Source organism: Sorex araneus, chromosome X (genome assembly GCF_027595985.1).
Source record: "Sorex araneus isolate mSorAra2 chromosome X, mSorAra2.pri, whole genome shotgun sequence".
NCBI classification, from domain to species: Eukaryota; Metazoa; Chordata; class Mammalia; order Eulipotyphla; family Soricidae; genus Sorex; species Sorex araneus.
In genome coordinates, this window is record NC_073313.1 from 216,210,616 (window position 1) to 216,228,629 (window position 18,014).

Sequence of the window (18,014 nt, forward strand, 5' to 3'; positions counted from 1 at the left end):
CCCAAAAACCAAAATAATAATAATAATAATAATAAAGTCTTACTTTTATATCATTTAGTGGAAAGGTAAAGCTTTAACTTCACTGCTATCTACCATTGATTATGCATTTCAATTTTTCTAGTTAAGCATGAAGATAATATGAACAAAATGCAAATGGTTCAAACAATGAGAGAAATGAGCCGAAACAGAAAACAAATAATAAACAAAAACGAAAAGGGGTAAAAACAGAAATAGTAAATTAAGAATCAGTGCTACTTTAATTTTTAATTTCCATAATGATTATAGTTTGTAAAAAAAGCTTACGCTATATTTCCAGAGATCATACATTGATTTTATCTTAGCATTAAGATGATTTATAGAATTTTGAAGAGTAGAATTAGCACTGTGACATCAATCTGATGTGATAAATTCATTCTGTGGCCTATAACTATAGCAGAGGAAAGCAGGCTATAACAGGAGAGATTCTGTAAAGTTCCCATTTCTCTTTGAATTTCCATTTTAACTTTATTTAGATGAGGGTTTTTTTTTGAAGTAAATTAGTTTTTTTGAAACTTATTTAGAAAGATGTGAGTTGAGAGAAAGAGAGAAGTATATGTTTTTGAGAGAACACAGTCTTCTTCAGAGTGGAAAAAAGCAAGTCAAGAAACATAAGAGACAGGCAAGAGAAAAACATTCAAGAGAGAATATGGGCTTGAAAAGCAAATTTTGGTGAAATTTTGAAGGTGAAAATTTATTGCTAGCAAAATTTCACCCTCTGTATCACATGAGATATTTTAAGTTTATCTACTTTACCACTTATTTAGCAATACAAATCAAGCAGATAACTATATAAAGAAAATAAATAAAATAGCATTATTTATTTTACTCAAAATGTGTGTATTCTTTGAATAGTCCTTGGAGTTATATTATCTAGATGCTTTGTTATTTTAATTTGCCTAAAATAAGACTACCTGTGTTTAATTCTTAATACTACATTTTCTAATTGTAGAACTGAGGAGCTATTAATATACAGTTCCAGAAATGCAAATTGAGAACTTTACCTGATTTAAAATTTACAATCTACACACAATAAAATATTCCTTATTAGCACAGTTTTAGGAGGAACAACAGAAAGAGAAAGACTATAATGACTAATCCAATACTAATAAGGGTTGTTCCTTCATTTTTCAGTTAATACGTAAGGTTCACTTTACTTTATTTTAGATAAAAACTGTGTTTTTATCAATTAAATTCATTGCTTATATGTACCTTAGTGCACATTTTTTTTCAAAAATTCTTGAAAGAAACAGAAGAGTGTAATCAGAGGAGTTAAGTGCTGAGAAAAACTTCAGAAGGACAATTAGAAGGGTTTGACTCTATTACTTAGAAAATGTAAATTTCTAAAGACCACTTGTATTAAATGTGGATACTTTCTAATCAGTGTTTGTTGCAAGAGGAACTGGGATGATGATAAATGTAAAGTTATGCTGTAAGAGGGACTTTAGCAATCTTGCTTATTTCAAAGTTAAGAATTCAAGGTATTTGTTTTCCTTTTTAAATAAATATAATGTACAAAATAGCATTTACCTTGCTCTTTATGAGACGGAAAGTGAGCTCATATCCGATGAAGGTATTTGATTATATACTTTATTTTCTAATAGTCATAGGCTATGATGTAATAATATTACATGATACCATGAAAGATTGTTATTATTTAATTAGATACACATTTGCTAAGGGACTATTATATGCCCAGCAGTGTGCTGGGAGCTGATACTCACTGAAAAACTATGTCCTGACTTTTGTAACCATATAATCCTATGAGGAAAACATGATAGGAGTAAATACATATCATTCATTAACTTTAATATTATTAATAGTTCAGAAATATATTAATTATTAATGATATTAAGTATTATTATAGCACAGAGGATAGGGCGTTTGCCTTGCATGCAGCTGACCCAAGTTCGATTTGTCTGTCCCTCTCGGAGAGGCCAGCAAGCTACTGAGAATATCCCGCCCACACAGCAGAGCCGGGCAAGCTATCCTTGGCATATTCGATATGCCAAAAACAGTCACAACAAGTCTCACAATGGAGACATTACTGGTGCTCACTCAAGCAAAATTGATGAACAATGGGACGACAGTACAAAAGTGTTATAGAATATATTACATAGAACACATCAGTTAATACCATTATTAACTGTTAGATAATTGTTAATTATCAATTTATTAATTGTATTGAAATCCAGTAATTATTAATTGATTATAGACTAGTGATGATACTTTTAAGTAATTGAACTGAAGTCATATGAGGAAGAAAATGTGACAGATGACATTACTTACTAGTGGTCAAGACAGATCCTTTGAGGATTTTAGGAACTTCTGTTTTGTAAAAAGGAATAAATTTCTGCTCCATTCACTATTAATGGGATTCTACTTTGGTTTACTCTTGTGGAAAATAGGAATAAGTATAGTATGTTCCTCATAAGATCTGTGTAGAAAATATATTGATTTATCCAGGGCTGTGTGGGTTAAATTAAAATTTTTTGCTTGCTTTTGGCCACACTGGGCTGTCCTCAGTACTTACTATTGATTCTGCACTTAGAAATCACTTTTGGCAAGATTTGGGGACCTATGTGGGGTGTTAGAATTAAATTTAGGTTGGCCTAGTGCAAGGCAAGCACTCTACCCATCATATTATCTCTCACACCCATCAAATTAAAATACTCTATATATACATAATATGTATATTATGTCTCTTGCCCAAACGCCTGACTGTCTTTCCTGGTGCCCCTTGGAGGGGATAAGCTCCAGCTTCCCTCCCCACCCCGAGCAGAGCTCCCGTGGCCGAAGACCACCAGAACCTAGCCACAGCCATGCTCAAGGCCCTTCTCCACACGTTCGGAGAAGCCTCACGCATGAAGGTACCGGCAGAGAAACCCAGGTGGGTGTAATCCCATCAATAGCCAACATCCAGAGACTTAAAAGCAAGCTCCCAGAAGCTTTGCGGCTGCGTGATATCTTACAACCTATTTCTTTCTTTGGGAGGAACTAGCAAACCTACTGAGAGTTTCCTGCCCACATGGGACAGCCTCGAAAGCTTCCCATGGTGAATCCATATGCCAAAGTCAGTAACAAGCTGGATCTCATTCTCCTGACACTGAAAGAGCCTCAAATGTGGCATCGTTTGGAGGGCTGAGTGGAGAGAGGCTTCTAAAATCTCAGGGATATGGGGCTGGAGTGATAGCACAGCGGGTAGGGCGTTTGCCTTGCACGCGGCCAACCCGGGTTCGAATCCCAGCATCCCATATGGTCCCCTGAGCACTGCCAGGGGTAATTCCTGAGTGCAGAGCCAGGAGTAACCCCTGTGCATCGCCAGGTGTGACCCAAAAAGCAAAAAAAAAAATAAATAAATAAATAAAATAAAATAAAATAAAATAAAATCTCAGGGATAGGTCAAATGGAGAGGTTACTGAGACTGCTCGAGAAATTCGACGATCAACGGGATTTCGTGATCATGATCGTGATACATAATATACATTATATAATATATATTTAATATACATGCAAACCTCTCCTCCTGTATGAATTAGGCTTTCTTCCTTAGGCAAAGAGCTTTAAGAGGAATTCTTGGCTAAAGGAATAAGAGTCACAAAGACCCTGTAGGGCTGGAGAGATAGCACAGTGGTTTAGTCTCTTGCCTCGAATGTGGCAATCTGTATTCAATCACCAGTACTCAATATGGTACCCTTAACCTGCCAGGAGTGATCCATGAATAAAGAGTTCAGAGTATGCTCTGAGCACAGCTGGGTGTGGTCCCAAAACAAAATAAACAAGGAAGCAAGCAAACAAACATAAAAAGCAACTCTAAAACGTTCCAGAGAGTCACAGTGCTGGGAAAGAGCAGCTGTGGGAAGAAGCATTAGAAGAGGCAGTGCAACATCTGGAACTGAATGTTAATTTCCTGAATGATGGTGATTGATTCTAACTGAAATGCGCTGTAAAGCAAATGGACTAATTAAATTGGATCCAAAACTATTTCACAATAGCTAAAGCTAGTTTCTTGTGGATTTCTATGGTGACAGCTTACAAATGATTTCTCCAACTCCTGAATGAAACTGTCAGCAAAAAAAGTGACTTTGTAAAGTTGACAAAAATAGACACCCACATGTCTGACATTGAGTGTTACATTCCTTCTGAAACACAAAAGCAACTTTCAGAATCTAAAACAGAGGCACTAACGCACCTCTAGAAATGAATGAGAGAATCATGCTACATCAATTTTGACACTGGTTTAGTGCCCCATTCTTTATGAATGAGATATTCATGCCACCCACCAGCTTCTGTAGCCCATGTGGCACCAACAGAACTGAATATCCTTTTTTCTGTAACAGGCAAATGAGTTTGCTTTTGATTAGTGAAATGATAAACTCCAAAAATGACCCAGGATTTGCAGATTTTATATAAGAGGACATGTAGAAAGAGAAGAAAATCACAGAGAAATTAAAATACAGAGAAATGGCAGTAAGACTTCATTAACAACATACCTTGTGCTGCCAACTCTTTCCACCTCTCTTTGTTCTGCTGGATAATGTCCACCAGGTTGTTTTTGAAGCTCTTCAAGTCCACACTTCCAAGGGAGTAATCTGGAGAGTAGGTCCCTTCATTCACGCTGCCTTTCATATTGGATCGTCTTAAAAAATAAACAATGTATAGCCCCATAAGGGTGTTTGAGTTATTAGTAACAACCAAAGATGGCAGAAAATACCAAGGTTGGGGCATACAGTGAGGTGCAAAGCCTGTCACACTTTACAAACCCAGTAGGAAAAAAGCAGTTAGTTTTGAGCACAGGTCAGGTGGCTCATTGTAGGATAACATAGGCTCAGGTAGTTTAGGTTTATTGGGTTACTCCCATTATGGTGCTCCCATTCCTCTGCTGTAAAAGACTAAGGCACGCCGAGGGGCGTGTGCACTCGCAGGCTCTCCAGGCGGCTCTGTCTCACCGCCCACGTTCGGTGCTCTGGAACTGCTGTGTATGGGCTGGATTGGGACAGCTGTTGGCCAAGGACAGGTGAAGGAAGGAAGCAGGAGGACCAAGCTGGTTGCTGATTAGTTACCGTTTATTCAATCTTCAATCTTTCTCATCTCCCGCACTCCCTCAGATAGCTCCCTCCTCTCTCTGGATCTTTAGCAGCCTCCCTCTCTATCTCTCTCCTCCCTGTTTTCTCTCTCGCCCTTGCCCCTAGGTTACACACTGCCAGGTAGCAAAATCAACATAAGAAAGCCCTTCCTGAGGGCTGTCAGGTTCAAAGGGAACACAACCTAGGGGGTTCCAAAGCCCTTCCTGACTGCCAGTGGGCAAATACCTCTTAAGGGTTTTTTCTCCTCTCCTCATTCCAAACACTCATTAACATCTTAATACTAGTTATTTTTTGTATGGACATAGCAAGAGATACATTGAGGCTTGCAAGGCAGCTCTCCTGGCAACATCTTGCCACAGACTCAGACTACAGCACTCAGGCCAGATTAATTATTCCTTACCCTAGCCAGGGTCCAAATCTAGTTATGACTGTTTGGATCATGACAGCATTTGTCCGTGACCAAGCTCTTAACTTATAGTTAAGCATTAGGCATTTTGGCCAGGCCCATCTCGATGCCAGGGTAGCACACAACTCACCGCTTGCCCTGGGTCCGTCTCATCCCTCATCGGGATTCCGCTTTTGGGGGTGCTAGGAAGTAAGGGCAGCTGAGGCTTAGGTCCAGAGAAAGATGCCCAGGAGGAAAATATCATGTAGAGTCAAATGACTCCCAGGTTACAAAAGCATAGCATTTGCTAAGTCTTCCTGTGTCCATACAAAAAGGACATTTCTCTGAATAAACTATGCAAAAGACTCAAGGAGAAGAGAAAAACAGTATTTGCAAGTCAACAGAACACTAAGAAAGAAGCTACAAATAAGCACAGAGGAATGGGAGCACTGTGGTGGGAGTAACCTAATAAACCTAAACTACCTGAGGCTATGTAATCCTACTCTCATGATCCTCCTCCTTCTCCCCAGGATACTGTCTGGGACTCCAGAGGTCATTCATAGACTTTGTAGATGCTCTCCTACTACTAGGAATAAGAAATGCTCAAAGAAACAGGTGCAAAGTCTATTTGGGTGATAAAGTCTATGAAAACCAGTGGAATTTTGAGGTGAGCTGACATGATGAGGAGTCCCTTGGTGAACAGAGCAAAAAGGCTAATCAATATTCTAGAGCCCTCATTAGGGTAATAGTGTCTTTTTAATCCATTCTCAACCCGATTCTCTAGGGTAAATGTATCTTTATCTCAAAGAATAGTTTTTCTCAGTTTCTTCATCATGGCAGTCTGGAGGGGTTTTCTTTGTATAATATTTAAAAAGCTGTGGATTCAGATAGATTTTCTGCTACTGGAGTGTTGAAATAATACCACTAATAAATTTATCAATGAATAAGCAGAGTTTAAAATACTGTAAGTAAGCTTAATATATAATGGACTTCACAATTATGACTATGCAGATTTTTAAATTCATGTTGAAAAATTAACTTTGATTTTGACATCATTCTAGATATTCAAGTGGGTTTGTAAGCAAAGAAATATTTTAATACATACAGAATATATATGCACTTAATAAAATTTTGAATAAGTTAATTGGCCTGTGCATTTTGTTATTTTCTTAACACCTTGATTTTTTTTTGTAGCTGACATCATGTTAATTTGAAAGTTAGATGCAATGCAATATATGGCCACGAGAGGGAAATACAACACAATAATTCCTTAAAGAATTTTCTTCCTAGATGTAAGAAATAACAAAGATAGGCAAAAGTTGAAATAAAGAATTCACACACACGAAAACAAACCTGCTTGGCCCATAGGAAGAAGTTTCTGTTTTTGAAGCTTCCTCTATAAGAGGAACAATAATTTTCTCTGTTGAGTCTGTCAGAAGAGAAAATGTTGGCTCCACTATGAAATCAATGAAGCCTACAAATGCAGAAACAAAAGAAAAAATCAAGATGCATATTCTATCTTTTTATCAAAATTTATGACATATTTATAATTTCTTAAAATTTTAGTAATAAAAGGGCTCTGACAGCAGTCCAGCTTTTAAAAAGTGTTTATTTTTCTCTATGTAAAGTGCTCATTTATATTGTGTAGTCACGTTGTGCTAAATAAGCAAAAAGGAACATCTTTGGGAAACTATTAATTTCAACACTTTAGACATCAGGGGGGAATCAAGACTTTGCATTTATAATACTCATCGATACAAGGTCTGATACACACAGTAGGAAACAGTCCTCCAGGAATCACTGGCTACCCCCTGTTCAGTGGAAGAGGTGAAAACCCATTTTAAGCTCTGTGTACTTTTAGCACCAAGATCCTGGAAGAGGTGTGGTGCTTGGAATTCCAAGTATGTTGCCTTAAACACAACTCAGAGCAGTGGACCATCATCTAATTAAAAGGGAATAACTGAAGACAAGTACTTTCAGCAATAATATCCTAAGAAAAATGCATGTTAGAAGAGTTTACCATCTATCAGATACTTGAATCTAGTAGTTCATGCTTTATGTGACTGAATTAGTCATAGGCAACATTGAGGCACATATTTGGGATTGAAAAAATCGTGAGCCAAGTGATAGCACAGCAGATAAAGCATTTACCTCTCAAGAGTCCAACCCTGGTTTGATTCCCTGTAACATATATGTGACTCCTAAGCACAAAATAAGGAGTAAGGTCCAAACATAGCCAGGTGTGACCCAAACAAACCCCGGCTAAAACAAACAAACAAAAATTCCCACCAACTTCAATAGTTTGTGTATTAATTGATGATTTCAAGTCAAAAAAATGTTAACTGGGGCTCCAGCGTGCTATTTCAAGTTCTCTCTGATTTTAAATGTCTGGAAAATGAAGACTGTTGAATGGGGTGTCATCTCTATAATATGGGAAGCAATTTAGAATACTGGAGTCTTAGGTAATTTCATTCTTCTAAAATTCCCCAGGAAGCCTATACTCTAACATATTGGTATCTTCTGTCGAAAACTTGGATGATAAAGTCAGTACAAGATGTTTTCAGAGAGCTGACTACTGCTTTGAAGTAGGTGGTAGGAAAGATAATAGAGAGGTAGTGTGATAATAGTTATGTACATTTATCAGTTGGTTCAGTAATGAGGATGCTAGTTCAGGTGATAACTATCACAAACCTTTGACCCATAAACCATAGCAATGATTTATATTAATATGTATTACTGTGACTGTCATCCCGTTGCTCATCAATTTGCTCAAGTGGGCACCAGTAACGTCTCCATTGTGAGACTCATTACTGTTTTTGGCATAGCGAATACACTATGGGTAGCTTGCCAGTTTCTGCCGTTCTTCCGTGTGGGCTAAATACTCTCAGTAGCTTGTTGGGCTCTCCGAGAGGGGCGGAGAAATCAAACCCAGATTGGCCAGCATGCAAGGCAAATGCCCTACCCACTGTGCTATCGCTCCAGCCCTAATATGTATTAATTTATCTGTTTGTGTGTATTTCTGTATTATTGATATTTTTGTGGTTTTAGGAATCAAACCTGGGCCACATACATATAAGGCAAGCATTCTACTGCTGAGTCATATTCTCTAGTCCTTGAGCAATAAGATATTTAATAATGGATTAGACTTAAATTCCCTAACAGAAATACAAATGAAAGAATGAGTATCATAAGTAGCAATACCATTTTACAAATTTTCTATTATTGGCTTCTCTTTTTTAACTGTAAGATCATAAAAATAAAAATGAAAAGAATTGGGGGGCAGTGTTCCAAGCAATGCTCAGGAGACCAGAGGTTACCCTGCCAGTGCTTGGCCAACTGTGCTAGCTGTTCATTACAGGGCTTGCGGTTAGAGTGTTACTCAGGTTCTGCATTGCCAGGGATTACCCAAGGCAGCTAGAGGTGCTAAGGAGCCTCTAGAGTCAAACATAGCTCTGGGACCATATGCAGCCAGGGGACAAATGGTGTCACCCTTGTAAAAACATGTTTCTTAACTGTGGTGTTATCTCTTCAACTCCAATAATAATTATTTTACCAGGCAATAGGAACTAATAAGCATAAAAATCAAACAGTAATCATAGGAGAGTTATCTTTATACTCTCATTTACTTGTCTTAGATGCAAAGGAGTAATTTTAGAAAATAACAACAAAATAATTTTAAAAAGTATTGTTTCTTGAAGAAGAATGCCTTGCATTTTGTAAAATAAAACTTTTAGAGTCAAAATTGAGTAACAATAGCACTTACCAGTATGCTGTGTTGAATTCATTTTGAGTGAAAATTTTAGTAATTCTTATTGCTTGGTGGCAAATCATATTTATCATTAATATGGATTGATGTTTTTTGTTTTCTTTTGTTTGTTTGTTTGTTTGCTTTTTGGGTCACACCCAGTGATGAACAAGGGTTACTCCTGGCTCTGCACTCGGGAATTATCCCTGGCAGTGCTCAGGGGACTATATGGGATGCTGGAATTCGAACTTGGGTTGGCCACATGCAACGCAAACGCCCTACTCATTGTGCTATTGCTCCAGCCCCTGAATTAAGGTTTTTAATAGAAGTCTTGTCTTTGAACATAATATATCCATTTGAAAACTAACAAGCTCACTCACACACTCCACAGATGTGTAGTCTTCAGTCTTACCTATTTGTGACTGTGCCACCATGGTTGACTTTCGATCACAAAGTGGAGAAAATGGAAGCCCTAACTCAGCTTCTTTATCTCCCTGAGAAAAGGAAAGCTCATTAGTACTGACTGGGTTTGGAGAAGCTCAGATAACAAGCAGCTCAGATACACAAAAAGCTGCAACTTTCATTTTTTAATTGGCAATTTATATTTATCAAGTTTAAAAATAAAGCTATTCTGTAGTCCGAGCTGCTTTCAAATGGAACGGCTGTTTTTATTGTTACATTACATTGATCTTCTTTAGGGGACTTATTTCAGAAAGATGAACATTTTCAGTGTCCTGAGACTATATTAGTATTACAGACCCTCATTATAAAGAGACAAGTTATTCTCTTTGGGATTTTCTAAAGCCACCATAAAACAGTTATCTCAGGATACTATTTGGCATTTAATTAACAATCTAAATCACAGTTTTCTTCTCTGATTTTACTAATGCCAAATAATCAACAGTATTTAAATATTAAGATTTTTTGCTTGACCTCCTATTTAAATTAAACATGAGCATTCTGAAACAGGTTTCTACTTAAATCTCCCACGGGAAGTAATGAGGAATATATCCAACATTCTTTAAGTTTCATGTGCATGAATTTATTTTAATCTTTTCTTCCCAAAGAAAGTTTAAAGTTCAATTAAAAAAAAACACCTCAGTTTTATAGCAAAGTAAATGAGCACATACTTATGTTTAAGCTTAACAGCAGAAATTCAAATTAGATTTTCATCTCCCAAAATACACCTAGGTACTTCAGGCAAAGTTTTATTATCATAGAGTTTGTCAATTAGTAGTTCTTTTCTTTGTATCCAATTGCTTATGAAGAGAAAGGGAAAAAAGATACTGTATTTGCTCCTGTTCACCTGAGTTATCTGGCCATTTGTAGGAATATCTGAAGCTTTACTTTCTGCTGTTAGCTGTTTTTATCTAGGAGATCCACCAACCTTAGTTAAGATCACACAGAATTATTAATGGTCGAATTTCAAATTGAGGAGACAAACAGGCCTTTTTTCAGTTCTGCTTTGTGGTGGAAACTAAGTGAGGACTTTGGAGTTCCCTTCATTCTGCTTTCTCTTACATCTTTTTTCCATCTTTATAGCATTGTCTAAATAGATAACTTTAAAGTTTCTGTGAGTACTATTTTCTGTGCATTTCTTTTAAATCCTAATTGAGTAAATGTCCCAGGGACTGAAAGCAGAATTGCCTGGGTAAATCTTACCAAAAAATAAGCAATATAACGATGTAAAAAACTATTTTGCATTGTCACAAATAAGAAAATAGGGAGAAAATAGGAAGTAGAGCTTCCAGGATCTCTTCCAGAACCCTTCTTTATTTGCAAAGAAATAAATATCTACTCCATTTGGAATTAATATTTATGCCCAATTTAAGGAAGAGATGGGTGATAATCATAAGTGACATTAGCACTATGTCAAAAGACACAGTTGAAATGCTGCTGTTAAATGGATGATTACCAATAGCCTATATGGTTTTATTGGTAAATAAAATGAAAACTGACATTTTAGCAAACATATTTTATACTACATAGTGTAAATTATTTAATCTAAAAATAAATATGCAAGCCTGAAATAGACATTTTGATTATTTATGTTTTGTACGTTAAAATTTACAAAATGCTGGATGGAGATTTTTTTAGACTATTTTTATAGAGGCATTTGTCAGATACTTGTAGGATCAACCTTCCTATTGATGAGGTAAGATATCTTGCATTCTATTAGCTCTTGTACTTCACCATTGATATAGAGTATCAAATTTTTAGAATTAAAGTCCAATAAATTACATTATTAATGTATGTATAAGTATCAAAGTATTATTTTGTCTGTAGGGAGAACAACAAGTGATATATTATTAGGGGGCTTAGTAGTATAAAAACTAGAATGAAATAATACCAGGAGAAGGTTATTAAAGGATATGAGAGTAAAGTTCTTGGAGTATAAATCTTCGAACTTTATAATATGCCTTATTTTAGCCCTGAATTGGGAGCATTTACTTCCTATTGAGATGAAATCAGGGTTCAAAGCAATAGACATTGTGTCATTGTGTCAATCAACCAGTTTATAGTTTTTTCTTGAAGCTTGTGCTTTCATTTGAGGGTGCTGCCTTCAGTAGACCAAAAATAAACTTATAAAAATTAATAACTTTAATAGTATACATCATGTTCCACTGTATTGATTTGTAAAAAGTACTTGTTTGGAACAAAATTATAGCAGCCTAAGATCACTAAGTTAACAAATTCCCTTGGGTGTTTGCACCTGTTCATGAGGATAAGCCTGCAAGTGGGAGGTGGAGAAAGTGGCCTCATCACTATGGGAACATAAGCAGCTTGGTGTGTTCAGGCCTGCCAGATTTTGCCTGTTTTAGCAGTTCACTGGTGATTGGTAAGGTTTTTCTCTTTGAAGGACCATGACAGAGACATAATAATTGCTTTTAGGTTTTCCTAACAGTGTGATATGCTCCAAAGCTGTTCACAAAATGTCAAATCTAGTGACTTAAATGACACATTTCTTTCTTCTTACATTTTCTTTGAAACCAAGTGATTGCCATAGTTTTAATGAAATGAACCTAAGAGAGGGTCAAATTCAGATATTTTGGAAATTTCTGGCATTAAACTCGAAGTTTTAATTACAGAAGCAACATCAGTACTAAACACACAAGAAGCATCAGGTGGAATTTTGTTATTGTTGTTGTTGTTTTTATTTTTTGGTTCATAACAAGCAATGCTCAGGGGGTACTCCTGGCTCTACACTCAGGAATTGCTCCTGCTGGTGCCCAGGGGACCGTATGGGATGCTTGAGATTGAACCCAGGATGGCTGCATACAATGCAAACGCCCTACCAGCTGTCGTATTTGTTCCAGCCAACCAGTGTTCTTGACTTACACTTAGATTCATAGTACATTATAAAGAAGAAAGGACTATTATTTCCAAAATTCTTTATGAAAATACTATTATAACTTCTTGAGTTGAAAAACTCTCTCTCATTTAGATTCATAGCAAGAATTATCAATACAGTTGATTTTTCAAGGAAGCTATATGAAGATAAATAAGAATAAGAAAACTGCTTCATGAGCAGAGGGGAGACGGCAGATGGAATAGAGAAGGGATTACTAACAAAATGATGGCTGGAGGAACTAGTTGGGATGGGAGATGCATGCCGGAAGTAGATAATGGATCAAGCATGATGACCTCTTAGTGTCTGTGTTGCAAGCCATAATGCCCAAAAGTAGAGAGAGAGTATGGGGAATGCTGTCTGCCAAAAAGGCAGGGGGAGGTTGGGAAAGGGGGGGTATACCCATATATTGGTGGTAGGGAATGTGCACTGGTGGAGGGATGGGTGTTTGGTCATTGTGAGATTGTAAGCCAAACATGAAAGCTTGTAACTATCTCACGATAATTCAATAATTTTTTTTTTAAAAAAAGGAAAAAAAAGGGAAAAATATCAAAAAAAAAAAAAGAAAAAGAAAACAACATAAAAGCCACTGCAGTCCTGTGACTTTTAAGGATTTCTGACATGGACACAAAGATATAGTTAAGTGCTTTATGTCAAATATATTCAGAGCTCACAATGTACCAAGGAATGCATGGTAAAATATGTGGTGTAGCTAACCTCTGGGGTATGCTGGCCACACATTCAGTTAGTTCACATGCATGAAAACACTTTCCTGTTGGAGTTAATGTCAGTATTTTAGCAAAAGTTTAATAAAAACCTCGTTGACCTGCCTATAAAGTATATTCATTTATAATACAATCTCATTCACTTTTACATTTAATAGTACATTCTTCTGTTGTGAAATCTATGTTTCTGAATAAGAATGTCATTTACTTGCAAAAATCTGGAGTCTGATTCATTACTAAGAGCTCAGTTATTAAATCAATATGTTATATAGTAGGTTGTTGTAGTTGAAGAGATGAGCAATGTTATTAGAAATAGATATATTTCATATCAGTCCACATTAGCATGTCTTTTTCTCTTTGCTGGACTGTAACTCTCTTGCCTAATATGTAAGGAAATTTAAGCAAAGATAGTTGCTTCTGAACATTCTGGGATTATCAAAATGCTTATCATTGCCCACCAAGAGTGCTGTCAAAACAAAAACCTAACACCTCTAAGTAATACAATCTAAAAAATGCAGATCACAAAAATATTCTAATTATCATGATGCAGTACCTATTTCAAGACGACCTTTTTTGTGTTGATTATATTTTAATCTAATATTCAGATATCTGAGTCACTGTGTTACCAGACCTTGAAAATGACAGAAAAGCTAAATAGACTTACAGCACAATTTTCCTTTACCCTGAAATTCACATGTCAAAAATCACTGTCGGTTAGAAACTTTATTAAGTAAGATCAGTCACCTTTCAGAAAATTTCAGAATTGGTTGAAATATTTCAAAATCATCTGAGTTTAATTTTATTGAATTTATTACTTTTATGATTCTATCAGGTATTTTTTGTTTAAAATCAGCAAAACAGAAATAATATGAACAATGATATTATTTAAAGTTCTAAAAAGTAATTTTCAAGACTCACTGGGAATTATTAAAGATAATTCTTTTTTTTTCTTTTTTTGATTTTTTGGGTCACACCCAGCAGTGCACAGGGGTTACTCCTGACTCTGCACTAAGGAATTACTCCTTGCAGTGCTGGGGGACCAGATGGGATGCTGGCAATTGAACCCGGGTTGGCTACTTGCAAGGCAAACGCCCTACCGGCTGTGCTATCACTGCAGCCCCCAAGATAATTTCTTAACTCAGTAAAATTTCTTTACTTATTTGTTTAAATCACTAATAAAATATATAATGACAGAAAAGGTTTATAATTTTCTAACTTTGCAATGTCTTTGTCCGGTTTTACCTGATTATATACTATAGTTTCCTTTTCTATGTTATGAAAGAATTTGAATAAAACTTGTATTAATTCTTTTTGAAAAAAAATATAGAATTCACACTATTTCAGTTAAATTATCAATTGAGATTAGAATTAAGAATTAAAATAACCTAAATCTGGGATTTTGATCATAGGAGAGCTTAAGTTATAAAATATATGTTGAAAGAGAGAGATATATTCCAGTGTCAATGGTTTATGTCTTTTTTTTTGGTTAAAATTTTTGGCCAGTTCTGTTACAACATTTATTGCCATTCATCATGTATAAAAGGATATTTAATTTAGGTCCTACATATACCAAAATTAAATCTTCTCTTCCATTTGTATGTACCTTTTTGTCTTTTTGATCCTGCTAAAGTTTTATTGTTAAGACCCTGTTCACTCAGCTTAAAAAATATGTCATCTTATAAACTATGAAATATGTCACTAAATTATAATCACAGAAATAATATAGATTCTTTCTTTCCCCTTTTATCATGAAAATTATTTGCTATTTCCACGATAGAATTTACCTAATAGTAGGTTACAACTCGTAACAACTCATTTTTTTTTCCTAAGAATGGTAATATCTAAGATAAAAAGTTTGACTGTCTTCTAAACATAGGATAATTTAACATACATTTTGGGGTTTCAAATCACACTGGTGGTGCTCAGAGATTTTTCCTGTGCTCTGTGTTCAGGAGTGACTCCTGGTGGGTTCAAGATGGGGTGCCTGTGATTAAATCTTCTTGCCGTGTGCAAGGCAGGCACTCCATATGCTGTACTATCTATCACTCTGAATTTTAAAATAATTCTATCCAAAAATATTAACAAATTCTGCCCAAAGTTCCAAGAATGAGTTGTGACCAGTTGTTGACATGAAGTCAACAAGCATATGTTTCTGTACAAAACAGGTATGTGACTCCATGCAGAGTGTTTCCAAGAGCCTTTGAACAGAAAATGAAAAAGGTACCTGTCGGAAAAACTCCTCCATCAGTGCCATGGTCCACCGATGGTGCAGCTGCCAGGATTTGGCTGGATGGCTGATGTCTGCAGCATGGAGAATCAGGGACATCGTTTTGGCTCTGTCGATCCTGTTATGTCAAGGATATGCTCAAGTAATCAGACCAAAGTATTCCTTGTCAGTGTTTTCCGAGTCTAAACCCAGATTTAACATGATAAAAAGAACACCTACCCATCAGGCTGCTGCAAGCTGTTTCTTATGTTTTTAATTTGTTGGAAGTGACCTGACATGTCGGTAGATAAAACCATTTCAATCACTAGGTTCCGAAGATCCCTGTGGAGTCATCAAAAGGAAAAGTTCACTTGGCCCTTGATTATTCTCAGACAGAACATTCCCTTAAATATCACTAATAAAATTTAATTTTTCTTAATGCATATGAGCACAAAAGATGTCATCATTTGAAAGTACAAAAGTGCTCATAAAAGTTCAACTTAATTCACCATTTAGCTCTTAAAGATCTAGGAAGTTGAAGAATGCAAGAATGGTGCTATTTAACATCTCTATCTTATCTTCCTTCTCAAGCACAAAACTCTTGTCATTCACAACTGCAATTCCTAATACTATCTTTCTTATTGGAAGGAGCCAGACTTTATTTGTTTTATTTGTGTGGTTTGGGTGTCACACCCTGTGGTTCTCAGGGTTTATTCCTGGCTCTGTGTTTGGAGATCAATTCTGGCAGTGTTCAGGATCATATACGGAGCTAAGAATCAAATTTGACCCAGCCATGTACAAAACAAGTACATGAACACCTGTACTTTCTCTGAACCCAGTATATACACACATACACATATATATGTGTGTGTATATATATGTACATGTATATGTATATAAACACTTTGGGGGTAGAGGTTTGGACACAACTGGAAGTGTGTAGAAGCTACTCCTGGCTCTGTGCTCAGAGGTCACTCCAGATAGTGCCCAGAGTACATCTATGATGCCAGAAACCAGACTTTACCTCCTGTACTATCTCTCCACCCACTAAAACATTTTAAAGAAAAACTGTGCTAAGTGAATCATTTCCTATTAACAATATCAGCACACTTCTGTATTGACACAGACTAGGCAATGTTCTAGGTACATTGTATGCATATTGAGATGTTTAACCTTCCTAAATATCCCATGAAAGGCATTATTATTCTCCAACAGAGAAGATTGTGTCCTTTGCTCATAGGTAGTCTTAGCAGAGGTAGATTCAACTAGATTCAACTCATAGAGTTCCTGCTCATAAAGCTGTCACTTGGGCCATTTTAGATATAGTGATCACAGCAGAAAGCCTAGGTAAAAACTGTCATTCAGTCTTGTATATGCTGCGATTTGTTACTGGTAGGTAAAGAGAAGATAAAGTACAATAATGCTGGAAATAATATTTTATTTTACATTTGATGGCATGTTCAGCAGAGTAAATTAAAATTATGGTAAATTTGAATTATAATCTTGTATCAAAGATGTTTTATCTAAAGATAGTATGCTCATGTGATTTGATCTTAAAAATAAAATATTGTACTGCAAATTATTAGTACTTAATTCGATTACATTTTAGATGAAACATAAACATAAACTTCTTTACTCATGATATCTCGTGTGTGTGTGCTCGCGCGCGCGCGCGCGTGCACGCACGTGTTTTGTTCTTGTATTTTGGGCCTCATCTGGTGGTGCTCAGGGTTTACTCCTGGTTCTTCACTCAGGAATCAGCATATGGTCCCCTGAGCACCACCAGGGGTAATTCCTGAGTGCAGAGCCAGGAGTAACCCCTGTGCATCACCACGTGTGATCAAAAAAGCAAAAAAAAAATTAAAAAGAGAGAGAGAAAAAAATTCACTCAGGAATCAGTCCTGGGCTCCAGGACCATATGAAGTGCCAGGAGTTGAACACGGGTCCACGGGTCACCCACAGGCAAGGCAAGCAACCTACCAAGTGTTCTATTGCTCCAGCTCCAAAATCTCATGGTTTTGTTAAGATACTTTTATTCAAATATTGAGACAAAAGGATACTTAAAACAGCTAATAAAATAGTATTTTATTGGAATTATGAAGAGACAAATATTGCAGGATCAACAAAATCAAAAGATTTATGTTAAATTAGGAAAATAAGACTTTTTATGAAAGTGATAAATTTTAATAAATACACCATGCTTTGTTTAACATATAGATCAGTAAATGCTAGATATTATCAATAATAATCTCACATCAATGAAAGAGGCTAAATAATACAAAAAAGAATTGTTTTTATTGATAAATTTTCCTGCCCAAATTTAAAATGATTTTATTTATTAAATTAAAAGATAAGTAACTAGAAAATCTGAAAGTCTCTCAAAAGCTACTCTGACAGGAATGTGGCTCAGTAATAGAGAACCTCTTTGGAATGTATGAGGTTTTGGGTTCATTTCACTGTATTGTCCATAAAAGCAACTTT

The 18,014-nt window shown here is 36.0% G+C and overlaps 1 protein-coding gene across 6 annotated transcripts in view; it reads right to left on the reverse strand.

Moving 5' to 3' along the window:
* Positions 1-18,014, reverse strand: part of PDE1A (phosphodiesterase 1A) — a 321,345-nt gene that overhangs the window by 14,767 nt on the left and 288,564 nt on the right. For all 6 annotated transcript variants that reach the window (XM_055122320.1, XM_055122318.1, XM_055122319.1 and 3 more), the window contains 5 exons: positions 15,774-15,875; positions 15,552-15,672; positions 9,666-9,747; positions 6,862-6,982; positions 4,530-4,675 (listed from right to left, as the gene is read on the reverse strand). In XM_055122320.1, the coding sequence (XP_054978295.1) occupies positions 4,530-4,675; positions 6,862-6,982; positions 9,666-9,747; positions 15,552-15,672; positions 15,774-15,875 (572 nt within the window). The remainder of the gene's footprint in view (positions 1-4,529; positions 4,676-6,861; positions 6,983-9,665; positions 9,748-15,551; positions 15,673-15,773; positions 15,876-18,014) is intronic.